The sequence below is a fragment of the Saccopteryx bilineata genome, chromosome 11 (assembly GCF_036850765.1).
Source record: "Saccopteryx bilineata isolate mSacBil1 chromosome 11, mSacBil1_pri_phased_curated, whole genome shotgun sequence".
Lineage (NCBI taxonomy): Eukaryota > Metazoa > Chordata > Mammalia > Chiroptera > Emballonuridae > Saccopteryx > Saccopteryx bilineata.
The window spans coordinates 22,561,515-22,585,270 of record NC_089500.1 but is presented as its reverse complement, the minus strand read 5'-3'; the positions used below and the strand labels follow the sequence as shown (position 1 = coordinate 22,585,270).

The window sequence follows — 23,756 nt, the reverse complement described above, 5'->3', positions numbered from 1 at the left end:
ACCTAAATGGACCACTTATAGGCCATTTTAAAGTAAAGCAGGAACTTCCAAACCTTTATGGGGAAGGGGAGCCGGGCCCAGACAAAAAGGGATGTCAGAAGTACAGTAGTCTTGGGAACATAAGCATTTGGTCACAAAGGCCTTGAACAACTGTCAAAATCACGGACAAATTCTATGGTACATAAACTTGGGTTAACTTGCATTTCAGAGACAGAATTAAGAGAAGTTCACCAGTTGCAATTCCCGCCCCAAGCCCTGCCAATCATCCCCTCTCGGTCTCTTGATTGGTCAGTGCTATGCAAATATTCTAGATTACATTTGCTAATTTTAACATTGATTGGCATGATAAAGATTCCATCTCTGCCCAGTGATTGGCTGATCTGTCTAGGCTCTGGCCAATCCTGAAAGGGGCGGTCTGATTAAGGGTCAGGTTTCTCCGAGCTGCTTTTCTCGGGTGTACTTACTGGTGGATCAGCAAGTGGCTCCTTTTCTCGCTTCTCTCCGGCCCAAACACAGTGTCTGATGGAGCTTTCTTACCAGGCCCTAAAAGTCAAGCATCAGGCACGGGAAGCGGTAAGGAAAGCAAATATGAAAAGAACTGTATCAGGAAATCATCTCCCCTTCTTTCTGCAGCCCTATTTGTGTGTTGCCGGTTACTATGGCGACAGAGTCCTCCGCTGAGTGGCGCAAGCGCATGGAAGGCCTCTAGGTACCATTGGTAAAGTCCTGGGGCCGGGCTTGAGGTTATCACATGATGCTGATAGGATAGATCTGGGACAGAGGCGGGTTTGGAAGTGACTACGGGTTTGCTGAAAGGAAATGCAGAGTCTGTTTGTGGCTGAGGGAATGGAGCGGCGAGGGGGAGGTATTTGTTAGACAAGCTGAGTCTTGATAGGTGAATGGGTTTGGGAGTGGCCAAAATGAAGATTGTTGAAAGGCCGGACAGTGTGACCTGATGGTTGGAATATTGTATTCTGGTCCGGTTTCACCACTACGAGTCTGAGAGACTTTAGGAATTCCATTTTTGGGCTTTAGTTACCCCACTTGAAAGGTAATTGGACTGTGCTCCTTTTCATGAAGATTACATAAATTTTATAATACGTACAATGGTTTCCTGTTGTCTCTGCTAATTAGCCAACAATACTTTTTACAACACTGAATATGACTTGAGGACATACTCTATGCCAGGCACTGAGGAAGTAAAATCAATGCTTGGGAAGTAGGTGGAAGATAAATAAAATTAAACAATAATAATAATAATAATGCTATCTGAGCCCCACCTCTAGAGATTCTGATTTACTGGTTTGGGATGAATGAAGTCTGTGCATTGATATTTTTTTGAAAGCTTAGCAGGTGATTACAATGTGTAGCCAAGGTTATGAACTGCTCTAGTGTTTCCCACCTTAAAAAAAAAAATGAAAGAAAGAAAAGAAAAGCCTTGGTTGGTTGGCTCAGTGGTAAAGTGTTGGCCTTGTGTGTGGATGTCCTGAGTTCAATTCCTGGTCAGGGCACACAGGAGAAGCACCCATCTCCTTCTCCAGCCCTCTCCCCTTACTTTTCTCTCTCCCTCTCTCTCTTTCTCTCCCTCTCCCCTCTCCTCCAGCAGCCATGGCTCAATTCCAATGAGTTGGCCTCAAGTGCTGAGGATGGCTCTGGTTGCAACTGAACAAGGGCCCCAGATGAGCAGAGCATCTTCCCCTAATGGGCTTGTCGGGTGGATCCTGGTCGGGGTGCATGTCAGAATCTGTCTCTGCCTTCCCTCCTCTCACTAAATAAAAATTAAAAAAAAGAAAGAAAAAGAAATACTAAAACTAATAGTACAAAAAATAGCCTGACCAGGTGGTGGCGCAGTGGATAGAGCGTCGAACTGGGATGTGGAAGGACCCAGGTTTGAGACCCCGAGGTCGCCAGCTTGAGCGCGGGCTCATCTGGCTTGAGCAAAGAGCTCACCAGCTTAGACCCAAGGTCGCTGGCTCCAGCAGGGGGTTACTCAGTCTGCTGAAGGCCCACGGTCAAGGCACATGTGAGAAAGCAATCAATGAACAACTAAGAAGTCGCAACGCGCAACGAGAAACTGATGATTGATGCTCCTCATCTCTGTCCCTGTCTATCTCTGCCTCTGTAAAAAAAAAAAAAAAAAAAAAAAAAAGTACAAAAAATATATAGGCCCTGGCCTGTTGGCTCAGTGGTAGAGCGTCAGCCTGGCATGCAGGAGTCCTGGGTTCGATTCCCGGCCAGGGAACACAGGAGAAGTGCCCATTTGCTTCTCCACCCCTCCCCCTCTCCTTCCTCTCTGTCTCTCTCTTCCCCTCCCGCAGCCAAGGCTCCATTGGAGCAAAGTTGGTCCGGATGCTGAGGATGGCTCTGTGGCCTCTGCCTCAGGTGCTAGAATGGCTCTGGTCGCTACAGAATGATGCCCCGGATGGGCAGAGCATCGCCCCCTGGTGGGCATGCCGGGTGGATCCCGGTTGGGTGCATGCGGGAGTCTGACTGCCTCCCCGTTTCCAACTTCAGAAAAATACAAAAAAAAAAAAAAAAAAACCAAACAAAAAACCCAACCAAGACCGCCTGACCTGTGGTGGCGCAGTGGATAAAGAGTCAACCTGGAAATGCTGAGGTTGCCGGTTCAAAACCCTGGGCTTGCCTGGTCAAGGCACATATGGGAGTTGATGCTCCTTGCTCCTCCCCCCTTCTCTCTCTCTCTCTCTCTCCCCTCTCTATAATGAATAAATAAAATCTTAAAAAAAAAAACAAAAACCCAACCAAAACCAAAAAATATATAATTTTCTGTTTGACCTCATATCCTGCCCTCATCTTCCCCAACAACAACCACCTCCTTTTCTCTCCAACCTTGGTACAAGGTTGGCTACACTTTGTTACTACTGCCTCATTTTTGGATTGAGTTTAAACCATTCCTATCTGAGCTTGAACTACCTGCATTGGAACCTTTTAGACTGGCTTTTATTGTTGTTTTGTTTTTTGTTTTTAAAGAGACAGAAAGAGAGTCAGAGAGAGGGATAGACAGGGACAGACAGACAGGAATGGAGAGATGAGAAGCATCAATCATTAGTTTTTCATTGCGCATTGCGACACCTTAGTTGTTCATTGATTGCTTTCTCATATGTGCCTTGACCGTGGGCTTTCAGCAGATCGAGTAACCCCTTGCTTGAGCCAGTGACCTTGGGTCCAAGCTGGCGAGCTTTGCTCAAACCAGATGAGCTTGCGCTCAAACTGGCGACCTCAGGGTCTTGAACCTGGGTCCTTGGCATCCCAGTCCAACGCTCTATTCACTGTGCCACCACCTGGTCAGGCTAGACTGGCTTTTAAAAAGTAGATTCCTGGACCTCACCAAGACTTAGAAAATCAGAAACATTCTGAGATGGGGGTCTTGAAAATTGCATTGTAAACACACAATCCAGGTTTGAAAACTACTTCCCTAAATGGTCTCATACATTTTCAGGACTTCCATTGCCATTTATACCCTAAGTTCCACATGTTGACTTCCAATGTCAACAATCCCCTAAACTGACTCTAGATTGGACTTTGTTGCTGAGCCCAAACCCTGAGGTATCCTAGACTCTCAGAGGATAGACTACAGAGAAGACAGTGAATCAGCTAATCACTTGACAAATCTAGTGGGGTATCTCAAGTATCTGCATCTTAAATTGTTTAACACTTAACTTTTAACCTTCCTGTCTAAAACTTGTGCCTTTTGCTCTGGCTGGATAGTTTGGTTGGTTAAAGCATGGTCCTGGGAAAGAAAGCTTGCCAGTTCAAGTCCCAGTCAGGGCACATATGGAACCGGATCGATGTTTCTGTCTGTCTGTCTCTCCCCCTTCCTCTCTAAAGTCAATAAATTAACAAGACAAAACAAAAAGAACATGTACCTTTCTTTTCCAGTCTTTCTCCATCTGGTTTATTTCTCCTAGCTGTTTCTTCCTTGTAGTCTTTCTTCTTTGTCCTCTACATAAGGAAGACATCAGCAAATCTTACTGATTCTGCTTCTATACTGAGTCTTGAATCATCTGTATCTCCATAGCCATGATCCTGATCCAGGCAACCATAAACTCTTAACTGACCACTTTAATAACCTCTTAACCATTCCCCTATTGGTTTCAGCCAATGATCAGAGTGATCTTAAAATTGTGTCACTTCTTGTCTGGGATCCTGTTACTGGCTTTCCATTACACTTGGGATAAAAGCCCCTCAAACCTTGACCAGAGCACTGCAGTGAGGTGGCCTAAGTTCCACATCCAGCCTCTTCCTTTCTGCCCTCCACTTTCCATTTGGCCTTCTACTGCTCCAGGGTCATTCTCTCTAATCTGACACATCTCTGAACTCCATATACTCTGTACCATACAAATTAGTATTTAATTGTGATTCACTTATATTATTATCTGTTTCCTGCCTGTAACATAGCCTCTCAAACAGAATTTATGTAAAAACTGGCAGAGACCCAGTTTCACTTCTTGTTTTATTCCCTATACAGTGCCGAGAGCAATGTTTAGGTTTGCTCCCCGATGGCTTCATCTCTTGGGATCTGATTGCAAGGAACTGTGCTGATTAGGGGTCTGGAGAAGGAAATAAGGTAGAGGTGGGTGTGGTGACCTGGTGAACTAGTATAAACAGTACTGGGTACCCACAAAAATTTTTTCTCATAGAGATTATCTACTGTATTAGGATTTCCAGAATACTTCCTTTTTATTTGTTTGATTTTTATTGTTGTTTTAAATTGTTTATTTATATATTTTTCAATTAATTTTATTTTTAACTAAGTAGTCACACATTGCTAAACTTTATAATAGTTCTACAAATTAAGAGTCTCCTGCTTCAGCACACCCTGCCTTCAAGAATTACTCCCCAGAAACAATCACTTTCCCCTCTTTTAGCAACATCTTCAAAATAAAAGTTTATACTTCTGAATTTTGGTTTTCATTCTCAAATGTAAATCCACTCACTTTTATTGAAAATGAGAATTTGATTTTCTTCTACCTACCTCACTCTTTCCCCTTATTCTATCATTAGTCCATCCTTCTTTCCCCGTATTCTTCCAACATTTTTCTGTTATAATTTTGGGTTAAATAAGTATTCAATATTTATATTAATCTGATTATGTAAACATTATTCAGAGCTGAGCCATATGGTACACTTTAGTTATATTTTATTTTTTTACTTATCTTTTGGAGAATGCAATCATATCTTTTTTTTTTTTTTTTTGTATTTTTCTGAAGTTGGAAATGGGGAGGCAGTCAGACAGACTCCCGCATGCGCCCGACTGGGATTCACCCGGCATGCCCACCAGGGGCGATGCTCTGCCCATCCAGGGCATCGCTCTGTTGAGACCAGAGCCATTCTAGTGCCTGAGGCAGAGGCCATGGAGCCATCCTCAGCGCCCGGGCCATCTTTGCTCCAATGGAGCCTTGGCTGCGGGAGGGGAAGAGAGAGACAGAGAGGAAGGAGAGGGGGAGGGGCAGAGAAGCAGATGGGCGCTTCTCCTGTGTGCCCTGGCTGGGAATCGAACCTGGAACTCCTGCATGCCAGGCTGATGCTCTACCACTGAGCCAACTGGCCAGGACCAATCATATCTTAATTAATGCCTTATTCTTTGGCTTAGTTGTCTATATATTTGATGCCACTTCCTAAACTTTTTGAAAGAACTGTAAAACTCCTCTCCATTTTTGGATTGGATTGTTTGTCTTCTGGTGTTGAGATTTACAAGTTCTTTATAAATTTTGGTTATTAACCCCTTATCAGACGTATTGTCAAATATATTCTCCCATTGTGTAGTTTGTCTTTTTATTCTGTTCTTGTTGTCTTTAGCTGTGCAAAAGCTTTTTAGTTTGATATAGTCCCATTTGTTTATCCTGTCTTTTATTTCACTTCCCCGTGGAGATAAATCAGCAAATATATTGCTCCGAGAGATGTCGGAGAGCTTACTGCCTATGTTTTCTTCTAAGATGCTTATGGTTTCACAGCCTACATTTAAGTCTTTTATCCATTTTGAGTTTATTTTTGTGAGTGGTGTAAGCTGGTGATCTAGTTTCATTTTTTTGCAGGTAGCTGTCCAATTTTCCCAACACCATTTGTTAAAGAGGCTGTCTTTACTCCATTGTATTTCTTTACCTCCTTTGTCAAATATCAGTTGGCAAAAGAGATGAATAGACACTTCTCCAAAGAGGACATACAGATGGCCAATAGGCATATGAAAAAATGCTCAACATCACTAATCATTAGAGAAATGCAAATTAAAACCACAATGAGATATCACCTCACACCAGCTAGAATGGTGCTCATCAACAAAACAACACAGAATAAGGTGCTGGCGAGGATGTGGAGAAAAGGGAACCCTCCTGCACTGCTGGTGGGAATGCAGACTGGTGCAGCCTCTGTGGAAAACAGTATGGAGATTCCTCAAAAAACTGAAAATCGAACTGCCTTTTGACCCAGCTATCCCACTTTTAGGAATATACCCCAAGGACACCATAGAACGGCTCCAAAAGGAGAAATGCACCCCCATGTTTGTGGCAGTATTGTTCACAATAGCGAAGATCTGGAAACAGCCCAAGTGTCCGTCAGAGGACGAGTGGATTAAAAAGCCTTGGTACATATATACTATGGAATACTACTCAGCCATAAGAAATGATGACATCGGATCATTTACAATAACATGGATGGACCTTGATAACATTATACGGAGTGAAATAAGTAAATCAGAAAAAAAAAACTAAGAACTATATGAATCCATACGTAGAAGGGACATAAAAATGAGACTCAGAGACATGAACAAGAATGTGATGGCAACAGGAGTGGGGAGTGGGGGGTGGGGGGAGGGGGGATGAGGCGAAGAAGGAGAGAGGGGTTGGGGGAGGGGAGGGGCACAGAGAAAACCAGATAGAAGGTGACAGAAGACAATTTAACTTTGGGGGAGGGGTATACAGCACAATCAAATGTCAAAATAATCTAGAGATGTTTTCTCTCAACATATGTACCCTGATTTATCAATGTCACTGCATTAAATTTAATAAGTAAATTAAAAAAAAAAACCCTCCTCTCCATATGGTGAAGCTCACCAGAAGTTCTTCAGTTCCATTATTTTTTTTCTTATAGACATCCTTTCTGGCTTTGCCCTATGTATCTCTTCTATCAGGCTGTTATTGATTTTAGATAGGAAGGGAGAGAGACAGAAACATCGATCTATTTCTGTATGTTTCCTGACCAGGGATCGAACTGGCAACTTTTGCGTATCAGGATGATGCTCTAACCAACCAAGCTATTTGGCCAATGTCTGAATCATATGCTTTTATAATAAATCTGTGATCTATTAAGTAAACAAAACCAAAACAAACCTGGTACTGGTATTTTGAGATATCCATAAATGGGAGCGTTAATTATCCTTAGGAAATGCATCCTCCCTTGGTTTTCTTTTTTCTTTCTTTTTTTGTATTTTTCTGAAGCTGGAAACGGGGAGACAGTCAGACTCCCACATGTGTCCAACCGGGATCCACCCGGCACGCCCACCAGGGGGCGACGCTCTGCCCACCAGGGGGCGATGCTCTGCCCATCCGGGGCGTCGCTCTGTTGCGACCAGAGCCATTCTAGCGCCTGAGGCAGAGGCCATAGAGCCATCCCCAGCGCCCGGGCCATCTTTGCTCCAATGGAGCCTGGGCTGGGCTTTGGGAGGGGAAGAGAGAGACAGAGAGGAAGGAGAGGGGGAGGGGTGGAGAAGCAGATGGGCGCTTCTCCTGTGTGCCCTGGCCGGGAATCGAACCCGGGACTTCTGCACACCAGCCCGACGCTCTACCACTGAGCCAACCGGCCAGGGCCCTCCCTTGGTTTTCATACTATAGTCTCCTGGTGTTCCACTTTACTTTTCGGCTTCCTTGATGAGCTTCTCTTTCTCTGCCTCCTAAATTCTTGTTCTTCAGGATCTGAATTGGCCTTTTCCTTTATGTTTCCTTCCCCTGACCCAAGTGGACTCTGGCAGGTTTCTTTATGAACTAGTAAACTGATCATGCTTTTGCAGGCTTCTCAGTCTTTAATGTACACTCTAAACACCAGGACATTTTGAAATTTCAGATTCTGATTCAGTAGTTCTGGGGTGGGGTACATATCATAAGCTCCCTTGTAATACTGATACTACTGCTGATCTTTGGGTAGCAAAGATCTGGGAATGGAGAATTTTTTCCCATTTCACTTTCAATTTAGTGTTTAATTAAAATAAGACTATATTCAATGTGAGAAACCTCTGCTAGTTTCTTTTTATCAACTTGCATGTAATATCATTTAGAATGTGCTAAGGGCAAGGAAGCTCTGAGGAACAATTGCTTCGGTGTTTTTTAATTTGAACAGAATTAAAACAAACGGTAATTGGTACCAGTGCATAGGAATGGTTTTGGGAAAGCCATAATTGATCCACACATTCATGTGTACACACAAAATAATCTTGAAACAAAGATACTTTCATTTATTCACATGGGTCTTTATATGTACTTTTCAAAAATATGACTGCCTATGTGAGACTTTTATAATAAAAAATATCTATTATAAGTGTTAGCTAATTAATTAAATGGTTGACTAGGTTTTTAAATGCGTATTGTTAAATGTCTTAGCTTTTATTAATTGCATGGTCCCCCCCAAAAAACAACAACAGAGTGATTGAAAATTTAATTACATCAATGTTTTTTCTTTGAAGAACTAAGGCTTATTAAACTTTAAATGTTCAAACATTTAAGCATCTATTGAAATACCAATAGCTATAAACAATGAGCAATTCTAAATACTAATTAAACAAACTCTAAATCACCATAAAGCTAAGCTGAATTTTAAATAACTCTTATATTTTAAGTGCTCTGCTCTTACAGAAGGAAAATTAACCACTTCAGTACTGACCACGGCTGCAGCCTTGAGGGCATCGTTTAAAATGCTGTGGCTGCTGTTGAATCACATTCTTCCTGTACCTGGACCAGGAAAGGCAGACTGATTGCACAACCTGGAACACTTTGCTAATGTCACACTCCTACTCTTGGAGACGTATTCTTTGTTTTTTTCTTTTTTAACCACTAACTGAGAATATGAGAATATGTAGAGATGGATTTGTATATTTGATATTTTTGTGTTAAAAACATTCTTTCTTTTGTAAAAACAACAGGTTTTATTTTTAAATACACACACAAAAAAGGATATATCTGACCACCCAGATAAATCGTGAAACATTTTTAAAAGATTGATATAGACTTTTGCTTTCAAATATGATAGTGTAGTTGGTACCAAATTAGTGTTCCTGCTTTATGCAGCTAGAAAACTGGGCTAAATATATCATATAAACAATCTGTTTTCACCCATTGGACAATGTGATGATAAGAGAAGGCTTTCTGCCTGGAAGCAGTTACTGGATTCTGGCACATGAGGGAGTATCTCAGCAGAGCACAGCTGATGAGATAGAGTAGAGTTTGGGAAGATTCAGGTGATTAGAATTGGGAGGGAAGCCTGGCTTGTGGTGATCAGTGGATAAAGCGTCAACCTGGAGTGCTTAAGTTGCTGGTTCAAGGCCCCAGACTTGCTTGATCAAGGCACATAACACGAAGCAACTAGGAATTGATGCTTCCCACTCCTACCCTCTGCCTTTCTCTCTCTCTCTCTCTCCTCTCTCTAAAATCAGTAATAAAATCTTTAAGAAAAAATAGAATTGGGAGGGAAGAAGACCAGAGAGAAGGGAGCTATACAAACAAATTGCTTTATAATTCTGACTTTTTGGCTAAATATTAAGCTATGTGTATATACAGTGAAGATGAATGAAGCTTAGGAAAGACCAATTACTATAGGCTCAACAACTGTTGGTACTCATATAACAAGGAGAGACATTTGAATTCCAAACAACCTGAGTGGAAAAATCTTGTGGGACAACATTTAGAGATTTCAGGATGGCTATGCATTAGGAATGAGCTAAACTAGCCCTAGAATAAAGTTTACTTTAGATATATCTTACCTAACAAAGCTTAAAAATAATCCTTGATAGGATCAGACTTACCTGCAAATAACTAAACTATTTGCCAAAATAAAACTCAACACACTTAAAAAGAAAACAATAAAATTGAAACTTTCAAGAAGACTAGCATTCAATAAAAAATCATTAGTGAGGCCCTGGCCGGTTGGCTCAGCGGTAGAGCATCGGCCTGGCGTGCGGGGGACCCGGGTTCAGTTCCCGGCCAGGGCACATAGGAGAAGCGCCCATTTGCTTGTCCACCCCCCCTTCCTCTCTGTCTCTTTCTTCCCCTCCCGCAGCCGAGGCTCCATTGAAGCAAAGATGGCCCGGGCGCTGGGGATGGCTCCTTGGCCTCTGCCCCAGGCGCTAGAGTGGCTCTGGTCGCGGCAGAGCGACCCCCCCGCCCCCCCCCCGTGGGGCAGAGCGTGGCCCCTGGTGGGCGTGCCAGGTGGATCCCAGTCTGGCACATGCGGGAGTCTGTCTGATTGTCTCTCCCCGTTTCCAGCTTCAGAAAAATACAAAAAAAAAAAAAAATCATTAGTGGGCCCTGGCCGGTTGGCTCAGTGGTAAAGCGTCGGCCTGGCGTGCGGAAGTCCCGGGTTCGATTCCCGGCTGGGGCACACAGGAGAAGCGCCCATCTGCTTCTCCACCCCTCCCCCTCTCCTTCTTCTCTCTCTCTTCCCCTCCCGCAGCCGAAGCTCCATTGGAGCAAAGATGGCCCGGGCGCTGGGGATGGCTCCTTGGCCTCTGCCCCAGGCGCTAGAGTGGCTCTGGTGGTGAATGAGCGATGCCCCGGATGGGCAGAGCATCGCCCCCTGGTGGGCGTGCCGGGTGGATCCCGGTCGGGCGCATGTGGGAGTCTGTCTGACTGCCTCCCCATTTTCAGCTTCAGAAAAATACAAAAAAAAAAAAATCATTAGTGGTTACAGAAACAGGAAAATGTGATTAAACCAGCATGAAAATCAGTCAACAAATTTAAGTTCATTTCAGCAGGACTACTGATACCTTTAAATTTCTTTTTGGTGTCTGTTTGGTATAATGTGTTTTCTTGGAGTTTGTCCATCTCATCTAAAATTTTAAATTTATTGGCATTGTTCAGAATATCATGGTTTTTTGTTTGTTTGTTTGTTTTTTACAGAGACAGAGTCAGAGAGAGGGATAGATAGGGACAGACAGACAGGAACAGAGAGAGATGAGAAGCATCAATTATCAGTTTTTCGTTGCGACACTTTAGTTGTTCATTGATTGCTTTCTCATATATGCCTTGACCGTGGGCCTTCGGCAGACCGAGTAACCCCTTGCTCAAGCCAGCCACCTTGGGTCCAAGCTGGTGAGCTTTGCTCAAACCAGATGAGCCTGTGCTCAAGTTGGCGACCTCAGGGTCTTGAACCTGGGTCCTCTGCATCCCAGTCCGATGCTCCATGCACTGCACCACCTCCTGTCAGGCAATATCATGTTATTTTATCCAAATATATGCAGGATCTGTAACCATCTGCCCTTTTTATTCTTGACATTGTTTCTTTGTGCCTCTTTTTTTTTCATCAGTCTTGCCAATGATTTATTAATTTTGTTAGTCTTCTTAAAGAATCAACTTTTGTTTTGTTGATCTTGTCTACTGGAAGTTTGATTTCTACTTCATTTTCATATTTACTTATTAGTTCTTAATTATTACTTCTTTCCTTCTACTTTTCTTGGGTTTATTATTCTTTTTCTGATTTCTTCAGATGGTTAACTCATTAATATTATTACCTTTTTTCTCTTCTAACAAATGCATTTAAGGACTTAAATTTCCCTCTAATCACTACTTTGCCTATTTCCAACATTTTAATAGGTAGTATTTTCACTTTAATATTTTCATTCAATTCTAAATATTTTCTCATTTCTATTGGGATTTTTCTCTGACCCACAAGGATTTAGAAGTATATTACTCGCATATAGGAAATCTACCGATATCTTTTTTTAATTACATTTTTAAAATTAATTTTAATGAGATGACATTGATAAATCAGGGTACATATGTTCAGAGAAAACATCTCTAGGTTATTTTGACATTTGATTATGCTGCATTCCCATCACCCAAAGTCCAATTGTCTTCTGTCACCTTCTAACTGGTTTTCTTTGTGCCCCTCCCCTCCTCCAAACCCACCCTCTCCTCCTCCCCACCCCCGTAACCCCCACACTCTTTTTTTTTTTTTTTTTTCATTTTTCCGAAGCTGAAAACGGGGAGGCAGTCAGACAGACTCCCACATGCACCCGACCGGGATCCACCCGGCATGCCCACCAGGGAGCGATGTTCTGCCCCTCTGGGGCGTCGCTCTGTTGCATCCAGAGCCATTCTAGTGCCTGAGACAGAGGCCACAGAGCCATCCCCAGCACCCGGGCCATCTTTGCTCCAATAGAGCCTCGGCTGCGGGAGGGGAAGAGAGAGACAGAGAGGAAGGAGAGGGGGAGGGGTGGAGTCTCTGAGTCTCATTTTTATGTCCCACCTATGTATGGAATCATAAGGTTCTTAGTTTTTTCTGATTTACTTATTTCGCTCAGTATAATGTTATCAAGGTCCATCTATGTTGTTGTAAATGATCCGATGTCATCATTTCTTATGGCTGAGTAGTATTCCATAGTATATATGTACCAAAGCTTTTTTTTTTTTCTTTACAGGGACAGAGAGAGAGAGTCAGAGAGAGGGAGATAGGGACAGACAGACAGGAACGGAGAGAGATGAGAAGCATCAATCATCAGTTTTTCATTGTTGTTCATTGATTGCTTTCTCATATGTGCCTTGACCATGGGCCTTCAGCAGATCGAGTGACCCCTTGCTCAAGCCAGTGACCTTGGGTCCAAGCTGGTGAGCTTTGCTCAAACCAGATGAGACCGTGCTCAAGCTGGCGATCTCAGGGTCTCGAACCTGGGTCCTCTGCATCCCAGTCTGACACTATATCCACTGCGCCACCGCCTGGTCAGGCAAGGGTTCCCTTTTCTCCACATCCTCGCCAGCATTTATTCTGTGTTGTTTTGTTGATGAGCGCCATTCTGACTGGTGTGAGATGATATCTCATTGTGGTTTTAACTTGCATTTCTCTAATGAATAGTGATGTTGAGCATTTTTTCATATGCCTATTGGCCATCTGTATGTCCTCTTTGGAGAAGTGTCTATTCATTTCTTTCGCCCATTTTTTGATTGGATTGTTTGTCTTCCTGGTATTGAGTTTTACAAGTTCTTTATAATTTTTTGTTATTAACCCCTTATCGGACGTATTGTCAAATATATTCTCCCATTGTGTAGTTTGTCTTTTTATTCTGTTTTTATTGTCTTTAGCTGTGCAGAAGCTTTTTAGTTTGATATAGTCCCATTTGTTTATCCTGTCTTTTATTTCATTTGCCCATGGAGATAAATCGGCAAATATATTGCTGCGAGAGATGTCAGAGAGCTTACTGCCTATGTTTTTTTCTAAGATGCTTATGGTTTACGGCTTACATTTAAGTCTTTTATCCATCTTGAGTTTCTTTTTGTGAATGGTGTAAGTTGGTGGTCTAGTTTCATCTTTTTGCAGGTAGCTGTCCAATTTTCCCAGCACCATTTGTTGAAGAGTCTGTCTTTACTCCAATGTATGCTCTTACCTCCTTTTTCAAATATCAGTTGTCCATAAAAGTGTGGGTTTATTTCTGGGTTCTCAGTTCTGTTCCATTGATTTATATGCCTGTTCTTATGCCAGTACCAGGCTGTTTTGAGTACAATGGCCTTGTAGTATAACTTGATATCAAGAAGTGTGATACCTCCCACTTTATTCTTCCTTTTCAATATTGCTGAGGCTATTCATGTTCTCTTTTGGTTCCATATAAATTTTTGGAATATGTGTTCTATATGTTTGAAGTAAGTCATTGGTATTTTAATTGGTATTGCATTGAATTTATAAATTGCTTTGGGTAATGTAGACATTTTAATGATGTTTATTCTTCCTAACCATGAGCACGGTATATGCTTCCACTTGTTTGTATCTTCCCTGATTTCTTTTATCAATGTTTTATAATTTTCCGAGTACAAGTCTTTAATCTCCCTGGTTAAATTTATTCCTAGGTACTTAAATTTTTTTGGTTGCAGTGGTGAAGGGGATTGCTTCCTTAATTTCTCTTTCTGACAGTTTGTTGTTAGTATATAAAAATGCCTCTGATTTCTGAGTATTAATTTTGTATTCTGCTGAATATACCTTGCTGAATTCATTTATCAGGTCCAGTAGTTTTTTGACTGAGACTTTAGGGTTTTCTATATACAATATCATATCATCTGCAAATAATGATAGTTTTACTTCTTGTTTTCCAATTTGGATGCCTTTTATTTCTTTTTCTTGTCTGATTGCTGTGGCTAGGACTTCCAGAACTATGTTGAATAAGAGTGGTGAAAGGGGACACCCCTGCCTTGTTCCTGATCTTAAGGGGATTGCTTTTAATTTTTGCCCATTGAGTATGTTGTTAGCTATGGGTTTGTCATAGATGGCCTTTATCATGTTGAGGTATGTTCCCTGTATTCCCACTTTGCTGAGAGTTTTGATCATGAATGGGTGCTGGATTTTATCAAATGCTTTTTCTGCATCTATTGTAATTATCATGTGGATTTTCTCCTTCCTTTTGTTTATGTGATGAATCACATTGATTGATTTGTGAATATTGTACCAGCCTTGTGTCCCAAGAATAAATCTCACTTGATCATGGTGTATGATTTTTTTCATATATTGTTGGATCCAGTTTGCTAATATTTTGTTGAGGATTTTAGCATCTAAATTCATCATGGATATTGGCCTATAATTTTCTTTCTTTGTGTTGTCTTTGCCTGGTTTTGGAATCAGAATTATACTCGCCTCATAAAAGGAGCTTGGAAGTCTTCCTGTCTCTTGAATTTTTTGAAATAGCTTTAGAAGGATAGGAGTTAGTTCTTTGAATATTTGGTAGAATTCACTTGTGAAAGCCATCAGGCCCAGGACTTTTCTTTTTTGAGAGTTTTTTGATAACTGTTTCAATCTCATTTGTTGTAATTGGTCTGTTTAGGTTTTCTGATTCTTCCAGATTAATTTTTGGAAGATGATATATTTCAAGGAATTTGTCCATTTAATCTAGGTTGTCTAGTTTTTTGGTGTACAGTTCTTCATAGTATTTTCTTACAATATTTTGTATTTCTGTTGTGTCAGTAGTTATTTCTCCATTCTTATTTCTAATTTTATTCATTTGAGTCCTCTCTCTTTTTTTCTTGGTGAGTCTGGTTAAAGGTTCATTGATCTTGTTTACCTTTTCAAAGAACCAGCTCCTGGTTTCATTGATCCTCTGTATTGTTTCTTTAGCCTCTATGTCATTTATTTCTGCTCTGATCTTTATTATTTCCTTCCTTCTACTACTTCTGGGCTTTACTTGCTGTTCTTTTTCTAGTTCTTTTAGATGCAGGGTCAAGTTGTTTATTTGAGCTTTTTCTAGCTTCTTAAGGTATGCCTGTAATGCTATGAACTTCCCTCTCAGGACTGCTTTTGCTGTGTCCCATAAATTTTGAGTTGATGTATGCTCATTATCGTTCGTTTCTAGGAATTTTTTTATTTCTTCTTTGTTTTTTGTTTTTTTTTCCAGAGACAGAGAGAGAGTCAGAGAGAGGGATAGACAGACAGGAACGGAGAGAAATGAGAAGCATCAATCATTAGTTTTTCATTGCACGTTGCAACACCTTAGTTGTTCATTGATTGCTTTCTCAAATATGCCTTGACCGCGGGCCTTCAGCAGACTGAGTAACCCCTTGCTCGAGTCAGTGACCTTGGGCTCAAGCTGGTGAGCTTTTTCTCAAACCAGATGAGCCCGCACTCAAGCTGGCGAGCTTGGGGTCTCGAACCTGGGTCCTCTGCATCCCAGTCCGACGCTCTATCCACTGCACCACCGTCTGGTCAGGCTATTTCTTCTTTGATCTCATTGTTAACCCATTCATTATTTAATAACATGCTATTTAGTTTCCAAGTGTTTGAGTATTTTTCAGTTTTTCTGTTGTGGTTGATTTCTAGTTTCATGCCATTGTGATCAGAGAAAGTGCTCAATATGATTTCAATCTTCTTAAATTTGTTGAGACCACTTTTGTGCCCTAACATGTGGTCTATCCTAGAGAATGTACCATGAGCACTTGAAAAGAATGTATATTCTGCTGCTTTAGGGTGAAAGGTTCTGAAGATATTTATTAAATGGAGTTGATCTAGTATGTCCTTTAAGTCTGCTGTTTCTTTGTTAATTTTCTTTCTTGAGGATCTATCTAGTGATGTTAGTGGGGTATTGAAATCCCCTACTATTATAGTATTGCTGTTGATCTTGCCCTTTAAATCCATCAAAGTCTGCTTTATATATTTAGGTGCTCCTATATTAGATGCGTAGATATTTATAACAGTTATATCTTCCTGTTGGATTGCTCCTTTTATCATTATGTAGTGACCTTCTTTATCTCTTGCTATAGCCTTTGTTTTAAAGCCCATTTTGTCTGATATAAGTATTGCTACCCCAGCTTTTTTTTCATTTCCATTTGTGAGAAATATTTTTTTCCATGCTTTTATCTTCAGTTTATGTGCATCTTTTGTTTTACGGTGTGTCTCTTGTAGACAGCATATGTATGGGTCCTGTTTTCTTTCTATTCTTTTCTTTCTTTCTTTCTTTCTTTTTTTTTTTTTTTGGTATTTTTATGAAGTTGGAAATGGGGAGGCAGTCAGACAGACTCCTGCATGTGCCCAAATGGGATCTACCCATCATACCCACCAGGGGGCGATGCTCTGCCCATCTGGGGCATTGCTCTGTTGCAACCAGGGCCATTCTAGTGCCTGAGGCAGAGACCATGGAGCCATCCTCAGTTCCCGGCCAACTTTGCTCCAATGGAGTCTTGGCTGTGGGAGGGGAAGAGAGAGACAGAGAGGAAGGAGAGAGGGAGGGGTGGAGAAGCAGATGGGCACTTCTCCTGTGTGCCCTGGCTGGGAATTGAACCTGAGATTCCTGCACTCCAGGCTGATGCTCTACCACTGAGCAAACCGGCCAGGGCTGAATATTCTTGCCATCCCCTTCTGGCCTCAAGTGTTTCTGTTGAGAAGTTGGAAGTCATCCTTATGGGGACTCCTTTGTAGGTGATAGTCTTTTTTTCTCTAGCAGTTTTTAATATTTTCTCTTTTTCACTTAGCTTGGTATTTTAATTATGATGTGTTTTGGTGTAGATTTCTTTGGGTTTCTCTTTAATGGAGTTCTCTGTGCTTCTTGAACTTGTGAGATGTTTTCCTGCCTTAATTGAGGGAAGTTTTCAGCTATGATATGTTTGAACAAAGTTTTTATTCTTTGTTCTTTCTCCTCTTCTTCAGGAACCCCTATGATGCGGATGTTATTTCTCTTCATGTTGTCACAGAGCTCTCTTAGAGTTTCCTCAGACTTTCTGAGTCTCTTTTCTTTTTCTGCTCTGCTTCTGTGCCTTTATTTATCTTGTCCTTTAGCTTGCTGATTTGATTCTCAGCTTTATTCTTCCTGCTTTTAATTTCTTCCATCGTGTTCTTCATTTCTGATATTGTATTTGTCATTTCTGATTGATTCTTTTTTATTATTTCAATGTCCTTTTTTATATTTGCTATCTCTTTATTTAGGTGTTCATAATGACCATCTATTGTTGTTCTAATATCTTTGAGTATCCTAACAATCGTTATTTTAAACTCCGCATCTGGTAATTTGGTTATATCTGACTCATTTAGGTCCTCTTCTGGGGATTTCTCTGATTTCATTTGTGTTGCATTTCTTTTCCTTCTCATTTTGTCTGTTTAAAAGAAATTTTTGGCCACTGGAGTCCACTGGGTGTGGCCTTTTTGTTCCTTTGGTGTGGTCTGTCTGTAGGCCTGCCACCCCCTCTGCTGTTGCTGCCTAGGGTGTTAGGGTATGGGCATTGCCGGTGCCTGCCCACTGAGGCTGTTACTGTGGTTTTCGCTTCTCTTTCACAGGAGTGGCTGTGATAACGTGCTTGGGTGTACAAGCCTTGGTGGCCTTGGCCTTCACCCTGCCCCTGCAGGTGGTGTTATGCTCGGCCCTGAGGGCAGGGGTGAGCACCTGTGCTCAGCTGCGGGTCTTGGCCTGATTCTGGGCTTTTGCCCCACCCCTACAGGAGGATCCCGCTCGTGGGAGGGCTGCAAGCCTTGGCTCCACAGGTGGGGTGGGCCTGCGTGCCCAAGCTCAGTAGTGGGACTCCACCTGTTCTGGACTTTTGGCTCCACCCCCACAGGAGGAGCTGGCTCCCAAGTCAGGCCACAAGCCTTGGTTCTGAGGGTGGGGCAAGGCTGTGCTCCTGCACCCTTGCTCTAGGGTGGGTCTCCGCCCCATCCATGGCTCCTACCCTTCTCCTGCAGGCTGGATTGCAGGCAGCCACAGCTGGGCTTGAGCACTTTTGCACTCCCCTCCTCCCCAGCCAGGCAAGACTTAGCTCACACCTGGGCCTCAATGGTGGCCAGCTAGCTTCCACCCTTGCCGACAGAACCACGCTTCCGCGTCCTGCTGCCACCCACCCCTAGGCGAGCCCTTAGCCGTGTGGGTGGGGGTGCTGCAGCTCAGACCCTAACACTCACTACTGCAGTCCCGAAAGCTCCCTCCTTCTAAGCGACTCTGCTCTGAGTGCTGTGGGAGAGCCTGTTTGGCTGGTGTCCTGCTTCCCTTTGCTGATATTGCTGTTTCCAGGGGAAATATTCACTTCAGATTTGGGGAGGGATTCATCCCAGAGTTTAGGGTGGCTGTCTCTCAAAATGTTTCTCCCTGTGCCTCCTAGATTACACTCTCTTCCTGCTACTCTGGTCCTCTCCTCTCTCCCTGTCCCCCAGACCCCCGGGTGAGTGGTTGTGAGAGAGGTATTCTGTGTGGTCCCTTTAAGAAGAATCCTGCTTCTGAGAAATCAGTCTCTTTCTCACAAACAGTATCCTGACTTGTTCCCAGCTAAATACTGTCCATACACCTCTTCTAGGCTCTGGGGCTGCAGGCTGGGGCTTTGTTCCTGGAACTCAGGACCCTCCCCTCTCTGCTAAACTCACTTCCCACCATGCCAGTCTCTCCTGGCTGCCGTTACTCCGGGGAGCTAGGCAGCCCTCTCCACGTTTCCGCTTTTCCTACCAATCTCAGTGTGCCTTCTTTAGTGTTCCTTGGTTGAAGAGTCCTCTTAGTTTAGTGCAGTGTTGTTTTTTCCAGATGATAGTTCTTAAAATTAGTTTGTAATCCACTTTGGTTCTGGGAGGTGGAAGTTGGTACGTCCGCCTACTCCACTGCCATCTTGTCTTCTCCTGACAGTTTTCTAGTTTAAGTATATTGTGTTCATACAATAATATTCTATGTGATTTCAGTCATTTGACATTTGTTGAGAATTGTTTTATGGCTCAGTGTATGGTTAAGTTTATTAATTGTGATGTTCAAATTTTATACCTCACAGATTTTTTTCTTTTCTATCAATTACTGAGGAAAGCATATAAAATTCTCTCACTGTGGCCCTGGCTGGTTGGTTCAGTGGTAGGGTGTTAGCCTGGCGTGTGGATGGCCAAGGTTTGATTTCTGGTCAGGGCACATAGGAGAGGCACCCCTTTGCTTCTCCAGCCCTCCCCCTCTCACGTCTCTCCACACACCCCCTCCCACCCTCCTGCAGCCATGGCTCAGTTGGAGTGAGTTGGCCCAGGGCACTGAGCATGGCTCCATGGCCTCTGCCTCAGGTGCTAAGAAGAGCTTGGTTGCTGAGCAATGAAACGATGGCCTAGATGGGCAGAGCATTGCCCCCTAGTGGGCTTGCCTAGCATGGATTCTGGTCGGTCGGGGCACATGTGGGAGTCTGTCTCTCTGCCTCCCTTCCTCTCACTGAATAAAAAGAAAGAGAGAAGGAAAGAAAGAAAGAAGGAAAGAAAGAAAGAAAGAAAGAAAGACAATTCTCTCACTGTGATCTTTTTAAATTTTTATTTATTTATATTTTTTACAGAGAGTGAGTCAGAGAGAGGGATAGACAGGGACAGACAGACAGGAATGGAGAGAGATGAGAAGCATCAATCATTAGTTTTTCATTGCGCATTGCAACACCTTAGTTGTTCATTGATTGCTTTCTCATATGTGCCTTGACCGCAGGCCTTCAGCAGACCAAGTAACCCCTTGCTGGAGCCAGCGACCTTGGGTCCAAGCTGGTGGGCTTTTGCTCAAACCAGATGAGCCCACGCTCAAGCTGGTGACCTCTGGGTCTCAAACCTGGGTCCTCTGCATCCCAGTTCGACGCTTTATCCACTGTGCCACCGCCTGATCAGGCTGATTTTTTTTTTTACCTATTTCTCCTGCTTCTGTCAACTTTTGCTTTATTTATTTCGATGCTATAGTTTTAGGTACCTAAAAATTTAGGATTGCTATCTTCAATTAATTTGTGTGATGTGAGATGGGGGCAGAGTTTCATTTTGGTGAGGGGAAAATCTAGTGACTTTAGCACCTTTTTAAAAAAATTTGAATTATATAGCCAACTTTGTAAAAAATAAAATTACTATATATTTGTAAGCCTATGTCTGAATTTTCTATTCTGTTCCACTGATGTATTTGTCTGTCTATATGCCAACATCAAACTATCTTAATTATTATGCCTTTATGTTCAGCATTGAAAATTGATAGTGTAAATCCTCTGACTTAGCTTTTTTTCAATGCTGCCTTGGTTATTCTAAATTTTCACATAAAAAATTAGTTTTTAATTTTCACATAAATTTTAGAATTACATTTTCAGTTTATTGAAAAGGCCTGCTGAGCTTTTGATGATCCTGCATTGAATCTGTAAATAAATTTGCGGAATTAACATCTTAATATTTATTTTCCCTATCATAAACATTGTATTTTCTTTCATTTCTCTTAGCTATATTTTGTCATTTTTAACAGAGAGGTTGAATTAACTTGCTAGGGCTGCCATAACAAAATACCAGACTTGGTGGCTTTATTTTCTCACAATTCTGAAAACTAGAAGTCCAAGATCAAGGTGTCAGTAAGTTTGGTTTCTCCTAAGGCTTCTCTCCGTGGCTTGCAAATGCCACCTTCTTGCTGTGTGGTCCATCATATGGTCTTTCCTATATTGGAGAGCATCCCTGGTGTCTCTTTGTCCAAATTTTCTCTTCATATAAGAATACCAGTCAGTCTGGATTAGGACCCACCCTTATGGCTTCATATTAATATAATCAATTCCTAAGAATCCTATCTCCAAAAACAGTCACATCCTAAAATATACAAGGTTAGGGCTTCAATATATAAATTAGGGAATCGGATACAATTCAGACCTCAAAAAAGTCTTAAACATCTTTTGTTAAATTTGTTTCTATTTGATTTTTATATGCTACTGTAAATGGCATTGGTTAAAATAGTTTTTCTAAAGTCTGTGTCTGATAGTTACAATATCTTGAGTCCCACGTGGATGCTTCAATTGTCATTATTACTGAGGTTTCTCATTATGTTGTACTTATCTTAGACTATGCAGGGCAGTGTAGTTGATAATTTGTTTTTGGAAATAATTTGTAATAAAGGATGATGTTATCTTCCTGTAGAGGTGATTTAAGTGTGTTTCTACCTTGTGCCTGCAGGGGCTTACTAGTAATCCAGGAACATCTCAGTCCAATTTCAGAAACTGAACATTTTTTCTGGGTCATATACAGAACTGGGGCCCGATCTGGGGCAACTTAACTTCTCCTCTGTCCTTATTCCTAGGATAGAGCCCTTCATGGGTTTTACCTATGGTTCCCTACAGGGTCCTGTATCTTAATTATTATGCCTTTGTGTTCAGCATTGAAAATTGGTAGTGTAAATCCTCTGACTTCAGCTAGGTTTCAGACTTCAACTTTTGTACCTGTATCACCTTGAGGTTTTCAAATGTACTACTCAGCATCTTTGCCTCCTAGAGACAGGTAAATGTCCTTGGAGAAAAGTGGCTTCAAATGCCACAATCATGTGTGTGCATTAATGAACACACACGCACAATACGCACATACACAAGCAGGTATATCTGAAGGATAAAAGTCTAATAGTTGAAATTGTTATATCAAAGAGTTTGTATATGTGTGTATTTGACATATGTGCATACGTAACTGAACCACAGTACATATCCATATATACTTCCAGGTCCTTTTCTATGAGTGTATATACACACAGGCATCACACTCTCCTGACATCTGTGGCACGAGGGTTCACAGGTCTAACACTTGAAAACTACAGTTGTCAGAGTGCAAAAGTTTCCACGAAGCCAAAGATTCTGGTCTCCTGTAGAAGTGCCACTGCCAACCCTACTGTCCTTGCACTCCTCATTTCAGATTCCACACCCAAGGCGAGTGGGGGGTTCATCATCGGGAGAATCTGTTATTGATGTCTTTCATGGTCTTGGCCATCACTGGAACAATCTGCTTCGCAGGCTTCCAGCTGCTGTTGACCACCCGCCCCAAGTGGGCACTGGAGGTGCTTGTGCAGTCATGTGCCAGCTTTCCAGGGGTGGGGTGAAAGCTGTAACACTAACACCGTTAGAGGGAGTGTGGCCACTTGTTGTGTGAGGTGTGGGCCTGACACAGTCTTTTTCCTGAACAGCTGCTCCTCTTTCAAATGAGTTGAAAAGGATCATCTTTACTCGTTGGCCTTCGGGCCTAATGGCATGTACAGATCCAATTTTCAGTGTCAGTGCTCGTACGCAATAGTATTTCTCTAGGTGACATAGCTGATCAGGTGTGCAGCTCTCCAAAATGGGTTGGAGAACAGAATACGGCACTCCTCTCCCTGGGAAGAGTAAGTTGATGCTGTTGCTAAGGACCTCGCTATACTGCTGGCACAAGGTCACCATCTTGCAGAGGTGGGCACGCTTGGACCTGGAGAACACCCGCATCTTAGAGTTCATTCTGAGCCCGGTAAACCCAGCTTCTTCCTCTTCCTGAGGTGAAGACTGTGCTCTTTAATTCGGTTGGAAGGAGGACATGAATTCGAAGGTAGGAAGTGGACGGTAACTGGGCTGGACCCTGGGTAACGGGAAGTCTGGCAGCATGGGTGACACATAGTGGTGACCTTTATCAACTCGGTCCCGTGGGCTCCAGATGGCCGCGGGTCTCGGACTGGTCTGCTTTGGCCTCAGGTAATTCCTGACGCAAGTCCAAGTTATCACTAGCACTTTTAGAATCCTTTTTCTTAAATCTTTTTCCTTCAAGCACAGTGGCTGGAGTCTTCACACTCTTCTTCCTCTCAGGAGGCTGGTCCTAGGTGAGGTATGCCTCAAAAGACAGGGTGGACGGCTTGAATTCCTCATCCATATCTGCCTCCTCCAGGCCAGGGAGGGAACTGCTGGCTTCCTACCCAAGGGAGAAGTTTTGACTTTCCCTTCAGGAATCTTGAGGTTGTTGGCAACCCTTCCTTTCAGCTTGAGAAGCAGGCCCCGGACCCTACTTTCTGCATCTGAGTGGTCTAGATACTGCTTGGCTTTGTGGGGATGGGTTTTCTCTGAGTAGTCGTACTTTCACTTTTTCAGGGGGTTGTCTGAGGCTACCTCTGATGGAGGGGAAAACTGCAAGCTGTGGCCCTCTCTTTCCTTTCCCTTTCTGACACCATGAAAAGACAGATTTTCCTTGGTACCTGTCTAGGGAGAGGCCTTGGACTTTCCTCTTGGAGAAGGCCCGGTGTGATCTCTGACTGATCAAAGCAGAGGACTTCCATCCATTGGCACCCACCTGGTGGTGTCCTTTTGGGATGGTGGGTGCTTCTCGCTTTGACTCACAGCCTCTCCCCTGGGACA

At 42.6% G+C, this 23,756-nt stretch overlaps 1 protein-coding gene across 2 annotated transcripts in view; it reads left to right on the top strand.

Moving 5' to 3' along the window:
- Positions 1–457: 457 nt before the first annotated feature.
- The window catches only part of KATNAL2 (katanin catalytic subunit A1 like 2), an 85,946-nt gene continuing 62,647 nt past the window's right edge, over positions 458–23,756 (top strand). Inside the window, exon 1 of one of the 2 annotated variants that reach the window (XM_066246623.1) lies at positions 458–573. In XM_066246623.1, the coding sequence (XP_066102720.1) occupies positions 523–573 (51 nt within the window). In that variant the 5' untranslated portion in view covers positions 458–522. The remainder of the gene's footprint in view (positions 574–23,756) is intronic. The other variant, XM_066246624.1, reaches the window with a different exon arrangement.